Source organism: Staurois parvus, unplaced genomic scaffold, assembly GCF_062004578.1.
Source record: "Staurois parvus isolate SC_StPar_1 unplaced genomic scaffold, SC_StPar_1.0 ptg000031l, whole genome shotgun sequence".
In the NCBI taxonomy this organism is placed as follows: domain Eukaryota; kingdom Metazoa; phylum Chordata; class Amphibia; order Anura; family Ranidae; genus Staurois; species Staurois parvus.
In genome coordinates this window covers 7,619,530-7,636,455 of record NW_028317827.1, presented here as the reverse complement: position 1 = coordinate 7,636,455, position 16,926 = coordinate 7,619,530, and the positions used below count along the sequence as shown (strand labels likewise).

General features: G+C 42.1%; 1 protein-coding gene across 1 annotated transcript in view; it reads left to right on the top strand.

The window, feature by feature from the left end:
* The first annotated feature begins 2,867 nt into the window (after positions 1 to 2,867).
* PLA2R1 (phospholipase A2 receptor 1) overlaps positions 2,868 to 16,926 on the top strand; it is a 123,259-nt gene continuing 109,200 nt past the window's right edge. The window contains exons 1-3 of the mRNA XM_089659898.1: positions 2,868 to 3,037; positions 3,558 to 3,938; positions 6,900 to 7,073. Of these exons, the coding sequence (XP_089516024.1) occupies positions 2,932 to 3,037; positions 3,558 to 3,938; positions 6,900 to 7,073 (661 nt within the window). The 5' untranslated portion in view covers positions 2,868 to 2,931. The remainder of the gene's footprint in view (positions 3,038 to 3,557; positions 3,939 to 6,899; positions 7,074 to 16,926) is intronic.

Below are 16,926 nucleotides of genomic sequence, written 5' to 3'. Positions count from 1 at the left end.
TGCACCTATACTGAACATTTATTCAATTTTCTATTGCATGTTTTGATTGGACATTATATATACTAAGTGTCCTTATCTTAAAGGCTTCACCAGTTATTTTTAGCCTCAGGCAGTTATATTTATATCTTTGTTGTTACTTGGGTTTATAGTTCATATAGTTTTAGCGCTGCACTACGTGTTTTACAGTCCATTTAACATGGTTTCCTATGGATCTAGTTCACATCTGTGCCTTTTGAGCCAGCGCATTTTTTGGAAAAGGTCATGGACTTTTTTCCCGCAGCAGATTGTGTTTTGCATGTAATAGACTTCAATGGCTCTGTACCAAAAACGCAAGGGATGCATTTTGCTTTATTTTTGGCTAATAGGAAAGTATGACAGTTCTGTTCACGTACTGTGACTCTGATGCAACTTTACGCTCTCTGGCACTCAAGTGGCATCAAAGTCACATCAAAATAGTGCAGGAAACTTTAGGTATTCAAAGTCGCATTTTCTTTGGCTAATAGGAAAGCACAACAGTTCTGTTAATGTAGTGCAACTTTGATGCGACTTTACTCTCTCTGGCAATCGAGTAGCATCAAAGTTGCATCGAAGTCACATGGTATGAACAGAACTATCATACTTTCCTATTAGCCAAAAAAAAAACCGCAAAACGCGTCAAAATGCATAAAAATAGCATGTTCAAAGTGCACCACAAAATGCTTTTGAAAAAACACATCAACTGCAACCTGCATAGATGTGAACCTAGCCTTAAGTGATAGGTTCATGCCTGATTTACTAAACGTTATGCAAATATGCCAGTTCACTGATTGTGGACAAACAAGGAAATACTATCATTTATGGAATTTACATCTGCAATGTACACAGACAGGTATGTACAGGCTCAAGGGCGGACTGACCATTTGGAAATTCGGGCACTGCCCGAGGGCCCGGGGTTAGTAGGGGGATGAGATGCCCCGGTACCTTTTTCATAGGCTTTTTTGAGTTTGAGCAAGGACACAGGGGCCCCATGATCCCCTATTGCCCGGGGGCCCCATGAGTTGTCAGTCCGCCCCTGTACAGGCTACAGTGTACATAATTTACTAACAAGTATAATATACACCCTAGCTTTCGAATGTATGAGAGACATCTATGAATAGGTAGCCACCAGAGAAGAATTGTCATGTGGCTTTATAAAAACCTATTTTTTGTTAACCAGCTGCAGTTTGAATAGCATGTGGGAAGGTGCAGTGTGGTGCGGCGGCAGTAAAGACAGAAAGCCTGGTTGAAAGAAACGAGGAACGTGTGTTGAGAAGAATGTCAGATTACAAATACCCCAGGCAGGAGAATACCACTCGGAAAACACTCACAGTTCAGTTCAAATGCAGAGAGCCAGTAAGAAGGTTATGTATCGACAGTGTCTGTTTCAGAGGGCTGATTGTGACCTGGCTGATCCAGTCCCAATGGGGAGCTTCCTCAAATCATGGCAGAGCCCTATGCTGTCCTTACTCATTAGGAACATTTTCCTGTAGCTAACCACTTTTCCTCATAGATGTGGACTCTCTCCCTGCAGTGGCCACTTTGCAAAAGCGTGCCAAAACCCAGGGGCAGGGATCTATAAAGGCTCTGCTGACCCAAGATGGCTGCCAGGAGTCACCTGAATGCAGTGTAGCCAACCATAAAGCTGCTTTCAAGACTAGGAAATCATTGAGAAACCCTGTTTCCCCTGACTTCCTCTCCACTTGTGGTCGAGTGCCACCTACAGTGGAGAACATAGACTGCACCTGCCTACAAGTATTAGGCTCTAGTCACAATTGCAAATGTGGCCATGAGCAATTAGATGTGGGAAATCCAGAGGGGTTCCCAATGATTAGCTGCAGATGGAAGCCCCATTGAAAGCAATGGGTGGTTGACAGCTCTCTCAACTAATCACAACTGCTTACTTGTAATCGCTCATGGAGTGATTATCTGTGAATGATTAACCTTGGGTGCACACAGTCTGCATTCAGGGCCAATCATTTACAGGTAATCGCTGCTTGAGAGATTACATGCGAGTGTCCGTGATGCACTACAGGAGCTGTGAGCATTCTATTGTTTTTAATGGGACTTCTGCCCAGAACTAATTTCTGGGAACCCGCGCTGGGTCTCCCACATCTAATCGCTAACAGCCTCGTTCGCAGATATGAATGGGGCCTTAAACCGTAGGCAATATGTTTTGAATCAGGGCTTAATTATACTTTGGGTAAAATGTTGGCATCTGCATTCTGTAGCGCACCTTATAGGAACAGAAGGGCAGAATTATTAGGTTATCCAACGCGAACGTGTTCAATGTTGGAACAAAACGAAACAATCAGCAAGATCAGGGATTGCAATCGCTGTGTGCATACACTTCTGCGCTCCCATCTGAGGTGCAGAAACAAGCAAACCAAGCTCTTGTTCATTTAAATACAGAAATATAAAAGAGTCATGGCAGAAAGACCATGTGGTCCATCAAATATGCTACTTTTTTGAAATGGGTTTTTTGTTATGCTTGCTTTTGTTTTTTGCTTTTTTAATTTTTTGCTTTTGTAGTTCAATACATATACAAATAAAATATTTGTGCACTCAAAACTCAAAGAGCAAGGACAAATTCTAGGGCACAAATAGAAACTCTGGACATTGCCCTGGAAATAGGGGTCAGCTGTCAGGTGGAACATGTGAACAACTAGATTGCTTCATACATTCTAAAAGAGACTTTAAAAATGGTTTTGCTCTAAAGTCAGCCGACAGGAGCTCTGAAATAACAGTCCAGCCTCCCTTCCTCCTAAACCTCCTATAGCAAGAGCTTTAAAAAGTCATAAACCAGCCCACATACCAGAACTGTTCCCAACCCTCTGCCTATCTATGCGAGACAAGAAGAAGCTTTACATTCCGGTATGAGAACATAGCCCTGTGATATCCAATTCTGCACAAGTCATGACTCCAGCAAGAAGTTACCACACACTGATTAGCAGTACGCTTGGCTTTCTGCTCGTGTTTGGGCTCTTCCGTCCTTCCAGTCCTGCAGATTCCACATCATACAGTGAGTGCAACACACAGCAATATATATCAATGTACTGTACACGCCGTCAACTCATTGCTGGATGTACATTGTTGTGTAATAGCTCAGGAAGTAAATACCAAAGTTTGTATAATTGTTTGATGTGCCTTCCCGCACCCCTGTGCAAGCGTATCTGTCTGCTTGTAGACACACACACACATATATATATATACATACAGTATATATATATATATATATATATATATATATATATACACACACTTTTTTTAATTTTATATATATATATATATATATATATATAAAAGTGTGTATATATACTATATTTATATATATATATATATATATAATTTTTCAAATATTTTATTATATATACAGCATATATATATATATATAGATGTATTTTTTTATTAAAAAGGTTTTGAAAATAATATTTTATTTAAAAAAAATGCCAATTGTTTATGACTTCTGCTTTAGCAAGCTAAATGTCATTCAGATTGAGTTTACATGCATATGATATGCTTAAATAAATATATTTTTGCAGGTCCAGATCTATTCGTTTTAGAAAGCAGAGAGAACCATTTGTGCATTTCGGTAAACAAATCTGGTCCTTTTCTGTCAAGCTGTGAGCCCTTTAATAATGACACGCTATGGAAGTGGGGTACAGGACAGCGGCTCTACAACCTTGGAAGCAGGAAGTGCCTCGGACTGGACCTCCAATATACCACAGAGCCCCTAGCAATGGTTGAATGTGATTCTGACCAGCACACCCTGAGCTGGAAATGCAACAATGGCCTTCTGATTGGCATCAACTATTACAAACTTGCTGTTGTTGGAGAAAAAGTGACTGCCAGCAAAGAATTATTTCATAAATGGAGAGGTTATGGATCTTTCGGTGACAATTTATGTGACTACAAATTCCAAGGTGACTTTTAACTTTTAAAATTTTCACACAGAAAACTCATTTCCACATTTAGTATGTAAAGATAGGGGATGCAGCCTAATTATGTATACTGATCTTGCTTAAAGGGAACCTGTGAGGACAAAAATAAAGAGGCAAACATTGATGTTCTGTCCTTTTAAAGAAGCCATTTTCTTGGCTGCCTTGTCGATTCATTGGCTTTAATACTTTTCGATACATTGTCCTGGAAAACGTATGCTGTTCACCAGTTCCGACTAACTCTGACTTCACTGGTTGCATGCTTGTTGCAGGTCATTGGCTGAGAAAAAAAAAAGCCAGGCATCTAGCATAATACACCAAGCCAGCATGTTATATACTCTGTTGTCAGTATGTTGGTGTCTCCTCTTAAAGTAAGATTATAGCCAAACTTTAGACATTAAAATATGTATCTATTATTAACAAAAAGTAACTGAGCTCTAAAACTGAACTCCAGGAATTATTTTTATTCCATATGTAGCACCCTGCTAGTTAGCTGAATGGGAGCTAGATTATTATTATTTTTTAGTTAGAAGGCTGAGTAGCAGCCAGGGACAAATAGTCAGAGGTTCAAATTTGGGTCAATGCTGAGAGGCCCTGCAGATCAGCTCACTGATACCTCCCCATGATCTAGAGACTTGAAGAAGTCTCTAGAACTCAGTGGGTGGGGGTGAGAAGGAGCTGGCACTTTTAAGGGATCCTGGCCAATTCCCAAGCAGGAGCCTTTGCATGGGGTCAGGACAGCCCTTAAGAGTGCCTGAGCCTGCTCAGTTGCAGGAGAGTTCAGGTGGAAGATGGATTGAGCAGGCTGGAGTGAGGAGCTTGGAAGGGGGTCCAGGAAAATAGCCTACCAATAGGCGGAGGAGCTGGAAGGGAAGATCTTTTATCCTCAATTGTCCCCAGAGAGAGAGGACAACCTGAGAAGCAGGGAAGGAGCCAGCCCAGCGAAAGGCCTGAAGGCAGCCACCAACCCAAAGTTTTCAGGAGAGGATTGAGTGAGTAATCCCATACACCCTGGTCCAAATAAGGGGAGAGGACATTCTGGTGGGAAACCTGACTAGCCCTCATCTGGAACTGCTGCTTCCAAAGTGGCAGATTTTGGGCCCCCTTGCCCAAGCATTCCCTCAGGTAGCTGGGTAAAGAGGAGATTTCATCTGGCATCTAAGGAGGTACACCAGGAGAGGCTGGATAGCTCTCCAAGAAGAGGATTTTTGTCTAATGTACTTGTACATAATTGTTAAGTCGTTTGTCCTCAGTTTACAGTTACCCTGGTCATCCCATACACCCTTCTACCCCATCCAAGTTCAATACTCCTTAATAAAATCCCCAAAAAAACAAGCTCATGGACTGTTTACTGTCTCCTTTGTACAAGGTCTGAAGGAAATGTGTGTTGCCTGGCTGTGCAGGACTATAGGGGGACCCAAATCTCTAGTGACTCCTAATGGGGTAGTGCTACACATACTTACATTGGTCCAGCTTGGCTCAATGTAAGTATGCATATCTAATTCTTGATGGGAAGCTGACAAAGATCAGCACTACTAAACTGATAGCCACAGTCTTCTGTATCCTGCTGGGGTTCTGTGTGAGCTTCTTCTCCTCTCCACACTGACCACAGGGGGTTGCTTGCTAGGCACTGCCACCATTCTTAGGATGTCTTGCATTTTTTCAATGAATATAGGTCATTCTGTGATTGGACAAAGTCAAGAAGAGGGGTGGTGACATCACAATCTCAACTTAACAATATACTTACCTTAAAACTAGTTTCTGCCCACAGCACCTAGATGTGGATGACATCACAGTTCTTTCAGCATGATCCTGGCAATGCTGAGGATCAAAAATCTCACAATAAGATGCTCCTGCATTGTGCTAGTGTGTATAAAACAGGAAGAAGGAAGACAACTCTCCAAAGAGAAACGGACAACAATAATGACTAATTTTTGGTAATGTGGAAAAGAGCTGGAAGACTTTTACTTTTTTATTGCTTTCTCCCATTGAGAGCCAGATTTACCATTGAGAGCAGTAGGCTTGTGCCTACAGTCCCCAGAGGCAAAGAGTCAGATTTCACCTGTATAGTTATAAGCCACATGATTTTTTTATCTTCTATAAGACTTTATATTCTAAGCCAAATTAGAACCTATAGGCTCTAGTGATGGATATCTAGCCTTGGTCCCCGTTGAAGAAATGTCCCCTTTTTCCTGTCAGTGACGGCTTGTGACAGTGGTCCCAAGTACAAAGATTGAAAGGGATGAAATCTTCCTACAGGTATACAGGCAGCTGTAAAAACTTAACACACCTAGGACAAAAGTTATGGTTGGAGTTAGACTTTAATTGCATTCTTTCTTTGAAATTTCTTATTAAAGTATATGTAAAGCCTTAACTTTTTTTTTTAGTTTTGGATAAAGTAGAGAAAGGTTGAACCCATACCAGTTTATTTTTTGCTGTCTGTGTACCATTGAAGAAATTTCTCTTCACTTTGGGTTCTAGATGTACAACAGGAAGTTGTACATCCCCCAAAGTGAGGGATTTCCCCATCTTTAACTGGCCATACATGGAATGAAATTTGTCTAGCTTAGCAGGGACTGGCCAAATTTTGATCCATGTATGGACTGGGAGGTTGTACAGGTTGTTGTACAGGAAGTTGTATGTCCATACATGGTTCAAAACTCAGCCTGTCCCTGCTGAACATACCAAAGTTTGATCCATGTATGGCCGACTTTAGACAGATGTCCAGATGTCCCTATTGGAAGATTTCTCCTTACCTCTTCTTCTGGGGACAACTCTAAAGTGTTAGAATCTTAGAATTGTATTTTCTTCACTATGCCTTAATGAGAAAATGAAGAAAAAAATTCTGGAGACATATAGTCCTGTATTTAATTTTACCTTGTGGTGTGTAATAATTATCAATTACACTTGTGTTGCCTATTTTAATCTTCTCACCTTGTCTTTCAGAAATCTTTACTCTTAAAGGGAATTCGAAGGGAAAGCCGTGTGTATTTCCATTTAAGTTCCAAAACAGCTGGTTCCATGAATGTACTACCGATGGAAAACCTGAAGGAATGCCATGGTGTGCCACTACTGTGTCCTTTGACAAGCACAAAAAATGGGGATACTGTCCCATATATGGTAAAGTATACATTATCTTACTTCAAATATTCATCTAGCAAAACATTTTGGATATAGTGAAGCTGGCTATATATGGATCGAAATTCAGCTGACCCAAATTTGGATCCATCTATGGCTGTTCCTGCTCAAGAGCAGTCGATCTAATGATTGACTCCTCTCAAGCAGGACTATTGGTATACACTCACCGCCAATGAATTAAGTACACCTGTTCAATAGCTTGGTAACACAAATTGCTAATCAGCCAATCACATGGCAGCACCTCAATGCATTTAGGCATCTACAGGTGTTGAAGACGACTTGCTGAAGTTCAAACCGAGCATCAGAATGGGGAAGAAAGGGGATTTAAGTGACTTTGAACGTGGCATGGTTGTTGGTGCCGGATGGGCTGGTCTGAGTATTTCAAAAACTGCTGATCTACTGGGATTCTCATGCACAACCATCTCTAGGGTTTACAGAGAATGGTCCGAAAAAGAGAAAATATCCAGTGAGCGGCAGCTGTGTGGACAAAAATGCTTTGTAGATGTCAGAGGTCAGAGGAGAATGTGCAGACTGGTTCGAGATGATAGCAAGGCAACAGTAACTCATATCAATATGGAGCATATTGGAATGTTTCCAACACCTTATTGAATTTATGCGACAAAGAATTAATGCAGTTCTGAAGGCAAAAGGGGGTCCAACCCTGTACTAGTTATGTGTACCTAGTAAAGTGGCCAGTGAATGTATATTTGCTCGATCAGTGCTTTCAGTCAATCAGCTGCAGCACTGATCAGTGTATTGTGACTTTGGAGGAGTCACGCTGTCAGAATACAAAAGCACAGCGGGAGGTTTCCTCCATCCACCTCGCTTGTGCGGATAGGGGATCTACTCAGTTTTTCCAAACAGCCCACCCAAGTCATCTATAGTCAGCTTAAGGGAGTGTTATAATCTCTGTTAGGTAATTTTTGCCATCTGTGTCCCTCTGTGGAGATTTCCCTTCACTTCCTGTCCCATAGCCAAAACAGGAAGTGAGAGGAATCAACCCAAAGTGATGGAACCTCTGGTTGTCACCAGGGTTGCAAAAACTAGTGTCTCTATTGGAAGATTTTCCTTCTACTGTTCTGGAGACAAACCAAAATTTGGGGTTTTCTTTCACTGTCAGTGATAGTGGTAAACAGGACAAAAATAGCTGGTGAATTTCTCTAACGGGGGCACAGCCAGCAATGAAAACCTGACAGGGTTCTAATACCCCACCACTCTATCAGAAGCTAAAAAAAATGTCTTTAATTATTTTAATTATACTTTAATTTCTGACTTTAGTCCCACTCTAAACAATACAGTTTGAAGTCAAAGAATCCTCAGCTTGCTGATTGGATAATGCAGAATCAGCACCAATGAGGTCACCACTCTGCTTTCACCTCCTGTTAGCAACTACCCAGTGTTAAATTGACAGTACTGTTGTAAGAATTACTGGAAGCTAATTTAAAGTTATTATAAACCTTTTTTTTGTTTAAATAATAAACATGTTATACTCACCTGCTCTATGCAATGGATTTGCACAGAACAGCCCCGATCCTCCTGTTCCGGGGTTCTTTGCTGGCGCTCCTGGCTCCTCTTCATCTGCAAGTGCCCCATAGGAAGTTGCTTCCCATGTGGGCAATTGTGCAGGCTCGATCCCGAGCCATGCTGCCTGCATCTATAGGCACAGGCAGTGTGGCTTGCCACTGCCCAGTTCACTCATCACAGGATATGATTGATAGCAGCAGGAACCAATGGCTCCCACTGTTATCAATCTGCTCTGTGAGGAGAGAGACAGAAAAGAGCTACTGCTCTCGGCACAGAGCTGGATCAAGATCGGCCTCAGGTATGTATATGTAACACCCTGCTACAGGTGTTGATGCAGGATGTTAAAATGAACACCAGATGGCAATGTTCTGTAGAATAGTGGCATTCACATTCTGTAGAGCAGACCCATGGAATTTGTATGCTGAACCACAGGACTTAACTAAGGAGCAGTGTAGTAAAGAAAACTACATTTCCCAGAGGAGCTGGATTGTGGGCGGAGGCATATATACATGAAAGCGATTAGGCAGGAAGTGAGAGGGGAGGGATCTGGAGAGAGGAGTGTGCTGACTGCAGGAGGACCGGACCAGGCATTGGAAAGAGAGAGAGAAAGGAGGCAAGGAGACTCTGCTGATCGCTGACCTTATGGAAGAAGCTAATCTGCTAACAGGTGACCGGATGTGTTCTGTCTCTCCAATCTAAGCACTGAAAGTGTGATATCTGTAACTTAGAGATGTGATGAGATAGCGATAACTCCAATCTTAGTTGAATAACACAGGCAGTGATTCGATCAGATGACACCTTGTAGATCTTGTAACGTTTATTCCATAAACTGAGAGAATCTTACAACAATGAACATCAGATAGGTCAAAAGATCATAATGTGATCTGCTTCATGACATGAGGTTTGAAGCTGAAATGCCTTTCTGGGAAATAGGGTGGACTATCTATACAGCATGAACTAAACCAAAGGAAAGGGAGGAGCAGAGACAAAATACAAAGAACACTTATAGGTGTATGACAGTCATGTGAAACATGACAGGATGGAATGCTGCAGCTGGGACCAGAGAATGCGTGGAGTCCTTATCAAAGGAGAGAGAAATACCGCCAGAATTCGCCACCTACCCAAGCATTATCAAGGACAGGGAACACTGACACCTGCTCCACCTTTGCTATTCTCCTGCACACAGTTGCGGACATTGCACAGTTATTAGACATTGCCGTCTAGTTCCTTCAGCTGCTATCATTTGACCAAAATTAACACAGCCTTATCATCAGAGCTAATAGCAGGACAGTCAGTCCACAAACTGAACCACCGCTGTCATCACCATCATGCATTCACTCTTTTAAGGTGGCCTTTTCCTATTGTGCCAATAGTTTTGAAGTTCAGAAAGGACAACAATCACTTTTGCCATCTTAACCACTTGTTGCTTTAGATTCACCATTGACCAATGCTTTAAAGCAGTGGTCGGCAAGCTGCGGCTCGCGAGCCACATGCGGCTCTTTACAAACTTAAATGCGGCTCTTCTGTGTGCCGGGCGCCCGCTCCCCTCCCTCCTCTCGGGCGGCCGCCCCCTCCCCTTCCCTCCCTCCTCTCGGGCGGCCGCCCCCCTCCCTCCTCTCGGGCGGCCACCCCAAAAGTCAGGACTCTGCAGCTGTCAGGATGTAGGCGGGGCAGCCAGGATGTAGGCGGGGCAGCGTGACGAACTCCTCTCCTCTCACAGTCCGCCCTGAAGACCATAACGGCGCGGGAACACGGCGAGAGGAACGCGCGGAGCAAAGGTAAGTGAATTGACACAGGGGGGACTTACTATATGGGGGATGAATTACTATATGGGGGATGAATTACTATGGGGGATGAATTACTATAGGGGGGATGAATTATTATATGGGGAATGAATTACTATATGGGGGATGAATTACTATGGGGAATGAATTACTATGGGGGATGAATTACTATATGGGGAATGAATTACTATGGGGGATGAATTACTATAGGGGGGATGAATTACTATGGGGGATGAATTACTATATGGGGGATGAATTACTATGGGGGATGAATTACTATATGGGGGATTAATTACTATATGGGGAATGAATTAATATGGGGAATGAATTACTATAGGGGGGATGAATTACTATAGGGGGGATGAATTACTATATGGGGGATGTATTAATATGGGGAATGAATTACTATAGGGGGGATGAATTACTATAGGGGGGATGAATTACTATATGGGGGATGAATTACTATGGGGGATGAATTACTATATGGGGGATTAATTACTATAGGGGATGAATTACTATATGGGGGATGAATTACTATGGGCGATGAATTACTATATGGGGGATGAATTACTATATGGGGGATGAATTACTATGGGGGATGAATTACTATATGGGGGATGAATTACTATGGGGGATGAATTACTATATGGGGGATGAATTACTATATGGGGGATTAATTACTATATGGGGGATGAATTGCTATATGGGGGATTAATTACTATGGGGGATGAATTACTATATGGGGGATGAATTACTATATGGGGGATTAATTACTATGGGGGATGAATTACTATATGGGGGATGAATTACTATGGGGGATGAATTACTATATTGGGGATGAATTACTATATGGGGGATGAATTACTATGGGGGATGAATTACTATGGGGGATGAATTACTATATGGGGGATGAATTGCTATATGGGGGATGAATTACTATGGGGGATGAATTACTATGGGGGATGAATTACTATATGGGGGATTAATTACTATATGGGGGGTGAATTACTATATGGGGGATGAATTACTATATGGGGGATTAATTACTATGGGGGATGAATTACTATATGGGGGATGAATTACTATGGGGGATGAATTACTATATGGGGGATGAATTACTATATGGGGGATGAATTACTATATGGGGGATTAATTACTATATGGGGGATGAATTGCTATATGGGGGATTAATTACTATGGGGGATGAATTACTATATGGGGGATGAATTACTATATGGGGGATTAATTACTATGGGGGATGAATTACTATATGGGGGATGAATTACTATATGGGGGATGAATTACTATGGGGGATGAATTACTATGGGGGATGAATTACTATATGGGGGATGAATTGCTATATGGGGGATGAATTACTATGGGGGATGAATTACTATGGGGGATGAATTACTATATGGGGGATGAATTACTATATGGGGGATTAATTACTATATGGGGGATGAATTGCTATATGGGGGATTAATTACTATGGGGGATGAATTACTATATGGGGGATGAATTACTATGGGGAATGAATTACTATATGGGGGATGAATTACTATATGGGGGAAAAATTACTATGGGGGATGAATTACTATATGGGAGATGTATTTTCAGTTTTAAAAATGTGGCTCTCAAAATAAATTTCAATCGTGGTTTTGGCGAGATTTGGCTCAGTTGAAAAAAAAGGTTGCCCACCACTGCTTTAAAGGAACATTATACCAGTCAATTGCTGCTTCGAGGGGGGGGGGAGTGCTGTTATTACTTTCCTTTACTGCATTGTTTCTCAGAGAACCATAATTCATACTTCTTCATACTGTGCATCAACTAGGCCCCATCATGCGCGCAGAAGACTCTTCACTGCCTTTACAGAACATTGGTTGTTTTGGGGTATTTTTTCCTTATTTCATCTCCTTTTCATTAGGTCCTCAGGGCCAAGGTGAGCTAGTCTACCTGTTCGATAGTTTTTGCTGCTCACTGGGGACTGTAAAGCCACCTACGGTTGAATGTATTGGGTTTGTTTCTGAAAAGCAGGCCTGCCAACACTAACTGAGACTCTATGATAAGTGTTGTTTCCTTTCTTTGCTTAAAATTGACACAAGTAGTAACTGACTCTGCACATGCCAGTTCTGTTTATGTTGTATAACCAAGCTATTTTGAAGTTGCTATAAATCTCCTACCAGGTCATCTCAATCAGTGTGTGAGTTTACTTTTTGAGGATGATTTATCCGGTTAAAAGTTTACTCTGGTGTCAGTAGGGGTTGGTCTTTCAAAGGGGTCCAGAGCAACAGGGAGCCCAAAAATCATCCAGCAACTCCTAAGGGGGTAGTGCTACATATAGAATAAGGTGCGCTAAGGAGGGATCATGGTCACAGAAGGTTTATTTTAATGCATTAAGGTAAAAAAACATAAGGCTTTAGAACCACTTTAACCACTTGATTTCTGGAAGATTTTACCCTTTCATGACCAGGCTATTTTTTGCTATTTGGCACTGCACTACTTTAACTAACAATTATGCGGTCATGCAATGCTGTACACAAATTAAATTTCTGTAATTGTTTTCACACAAATAGGGCTTTCCTTTGGTGCTATTTGATCACCACTGAGGTTTTTGTTTTCTGTTATATAACCAAAAAAACAAACATTTTGAGAGAAAAACAATATTTTTTAATTTTGCTATAAAACATAAAATTTTTTTAAAAAAATACAATTCTTCATAAATTCAGGCCAAAATGTATTCTACTGCATGTTTTGGTAAAAAAAATCCCAGTAAGTGTATATTAATTGGTTTGTGTGAAAGTTATCTACAAATGATGGTATATATATACTGGAATTTTTTTTTTATACTAGTATTGGCGGCGATCAGAGACTTATAGCAGGACTGTGATAGTGCGGTAGGCAATCTGACATTAACTGACACTGAGTGGGAACTGACTGACACTGACATCACCAGTGACACTAATACAGTGATCATTGCTAATAATATGCACTGTCCCTGTACTGATACTTGGTAGGAAGGGGTTAACATCTGGGACAATCAAAGAGTTAGCTGTGTGCCTAGCAAGGGTTTATGAGTTTACTGTGTGCTGATTTTACTAAGGGATGTGATGGGTTTTATTCTCTGCTTTGCAGGGAGACACAAACTGGCACATCCCTGCTGTCAGTAGAAAGATCTTTGGTGTTTACCAACACAGATCTCTCTCTTGTCATCTGCTCCACCAATCAGCTGGTCCTGGTCATGAATCATTGGCCAGGACCCACTGATCGCAATGTGCTGGAGCCAGTGACAGCACAGATGGGTCAGCAGGTGTGCATGTGCCCCCTACCTGGAAATAAGCAATCACGTATATATAAGAGATTCTGTACAGTTGGCCCACACTGTAGCAGTAAAGCTGCAAAGCGCTGTTAGTAAGCAATGAATGAATTTGGATTCTAAAACTCTTACTAGCGATATAAAAAACAAAGCAATTAATAATTTGATTAAGTATAATTTTTTTCTATATTTGATGTACATTGCACTACCACCCTCTGAAATCTTACCTCAGTCTAAAAATACTCCACCCCTATTTTGTAAACTGGAAATCACACTACCACGCTGGTAGATACCATCCATGACTTCACGTGCAAAAACAGAATTTACTTTGAGCTCCTTCCCACCTTAGCATTGTAGTACATTGCATTAATGTGCACTGTTTCGCATGTTTCCATACACTGCGTTAAGACAGCCTATTCATTCTGAACAAGATCCACAGCATCACATTACTCTACAACGCAGAGCTTCTACTGTATTTCTTTTGCAACCTGTTTTATCATTTCATATTAAGTAGTACAAGAATAACACAAAATGAAAAGTGGCTAAAGTGCCCTGACAGGGACGAAGCCAAAATGAGCAGTACAGTAAACTAAGTGCATAAACAACCATACAGTTGCAGCACTAGTATAAGCTGAAAATGCAGAATAATAAAACCCTGAATAAGAGACATCCCACAGCCCCAAAGAATAAGAGGAATAAGTCACATACACTATATTGCCAAAAGTATTGGGACGCCTGCCTTTACATGCACATGAACTTTAAAGGTATCCCAGTCTTAGTCCGTAGGGTTCAATATTGAGTTGGCCCGCCCTTTGCAGCTATAACAGCTTCAGCTCTTCTGGGAAGGCTGTCCACATGGTTTAGGATTGTGTCTATGGGGATGTTTGACAATTTTTCCAGGTCGGGCACTGATGTCGGACAAGAAGGCCTGGCTTGCAGTCTCCACTCTAATTCATCAAGGGTGTTCTATTGGGTTCAGGTCAGGACACTGTGCAGGCCAGTCCTCCACCCCAAACTCACTCATCCATGTCTTTATGGACCTTGCTTTGTGCACTGGTGCGCAGTCATGTTGGAACAGGAAGGAGCCATCCCCAAACTGTTCCCACAAAGTTGGGAGCATGAAATTGCCCAAAATGTCTTGGTATGCTGACGCCCTAAGAGTTCCCTTCACTGGAACTAGGGAGCCAAGCTGCTTAGCCGTGGAAACTCATTCCATGAAGCTCTCTACACAATGTTGTTGTGCCAATCTAAAGGCCACACGAAGGTTCCACTTTGTTATAATACCACTAACCGTTGACCATGGAATATTTAGTAGCAAGGAAATTTCACGGATGTACTTTTTGCACAGGTGGCAACCTATCACAGTACCACGCTTGAATTCACTGAGCAACCCATTCTTTCACAAATGTTTGTAGAAATAGTCTGCATGCCTAGGTGCTTGATTTTATACACCTGTGGCAATGGAGGTGATTAGAACACCAGAATCCAATGATTTGGAGGGGTGTCCCAATACTTTTGTCAATATAGTGTATTCATGGGTATACTAGCACAAAAGGACAAAGTGCAAAATAAACATCTGGGGATAGGAGCTGTAGCTGTAGAGGCATCCTTCAACCAACAAGACCATACCTTTGTGGCACTACCCCCTTAGGAGTCGCTTGAAGATTTGGGTCCTTCTATAGTCCTGCACAGCCAGGCATTACGCATCTTCACACAAGCTTGCATCCAGAGTCAGAAATCAGTTGTTGAGCTTTGGTTTTGTTATTTTATTTAGGGGATTTGAACTGGGATAGGCTTAGGGGTGTACAGGATGCCCAAGGGTACTGATAAACTGAGGACAACTTCCTGGAACTATTTACAAGTCTTCTCTGCAGCACAGTTTTTCTTGGAGACCCTAGATGAACGTCTCCTATTCACCCAGCAATTTGGAGGTATCCCTGAACAGGGGATCTGGTTCCTGTCACTTTAAGACATGAACAGTCACTGGCAGGTGGCTAATCTGGTTTTCCACCAGAGTGCTCCTTCACCATCTGCCCAGGGGGTGTAGGTGTCCTCACTCAGATCTTCTCCTGTACCACTTGTGGGTTGGTGACTGCTACCAGGGCTATCAGCTGGGCCACTCTTTCCCTGCCATACAGGTGGTCCTCTCTCAGGGGGCCTGTGTACTCTGAGCTTTCCTCCTTTCCAACTTCAGGCCCCATCCCACTGGGCCTCCTCGTAGCCTCCTTTCTTCAGCCTCACATCTTCCTCTCTATCTTCCACCTAAACTCTCCTGGAACTGAGTAGGTTCTAACACTTTTAAGGGTGTCCACCCCCTTGCCAAGCCTTCTGTTGGGGATTGGCTAGGACCCCTCAAGAGTGCGAGCAAGCCACTCTTCAGATTCACCCATTGCCTCTAAGGCCTTCCTCCAAAGACCTAGAGCAGGGGGAAATTCAGGAGGGGCTGATCTGCAGAGCCTCTCAGCTTTTGACCAAGATTGACTATCTGGCTATTATACCCAGGCTGCTACTCAGCCTTCCTTACTATCAATTAAAACACTAGCTCCCCCTAGCTAAGCTAGGAGGGTGCTACATCTTGATAAACATTTTAGGGCATCCCCTGCTGTGAAAGGTGTCACGGTACAGAGGTAAGTTGGAATTCACAAGTTGCTTTCAGAATTGAGTAGTAGGATGAGAAGATTTTTTCCAGGACATAGTAATAGCCTTCCTGGCCTAAAATAAGAAAAGACTAAGGAGCGTTCTCTCTGGAACTGTAGGGGCAAGGTCCCCTACAAGATCCAAGAAGAAGAGTCTGAGTGACAGGTTAATTCTGAGTTGAGCCGCAGTGTTACTATTAGCAGTAACATCCAACCATTATTGTGAAATAGCTGGACAGGCCGAAAATGAATGGTGATAATCATTGGGCTCCTGAGCACAATGTCAACAGGCTGGGGAGACACCCTGGTTCAATTTATGCTGCTTTGAAGAGGTGAAACACACACACATTGACCCTCATAAACCTTGAAAATAAAAGAGGAGAATAAACTTGCTCTAGTCAGTTGGTGGGACACTCTTTATAGACTTCCAGATTATGCTTGTATTCTTCAAGTCTCAGGCCATTGTCATATTCATGATTATATGCATTGTATTATCCAGTCTCACTGATGTTGTATGAAGGCTTGAACTTTGGTTTTGTCATCCAGATTGGGAATATTCACCTGCCATTTCAACCTCT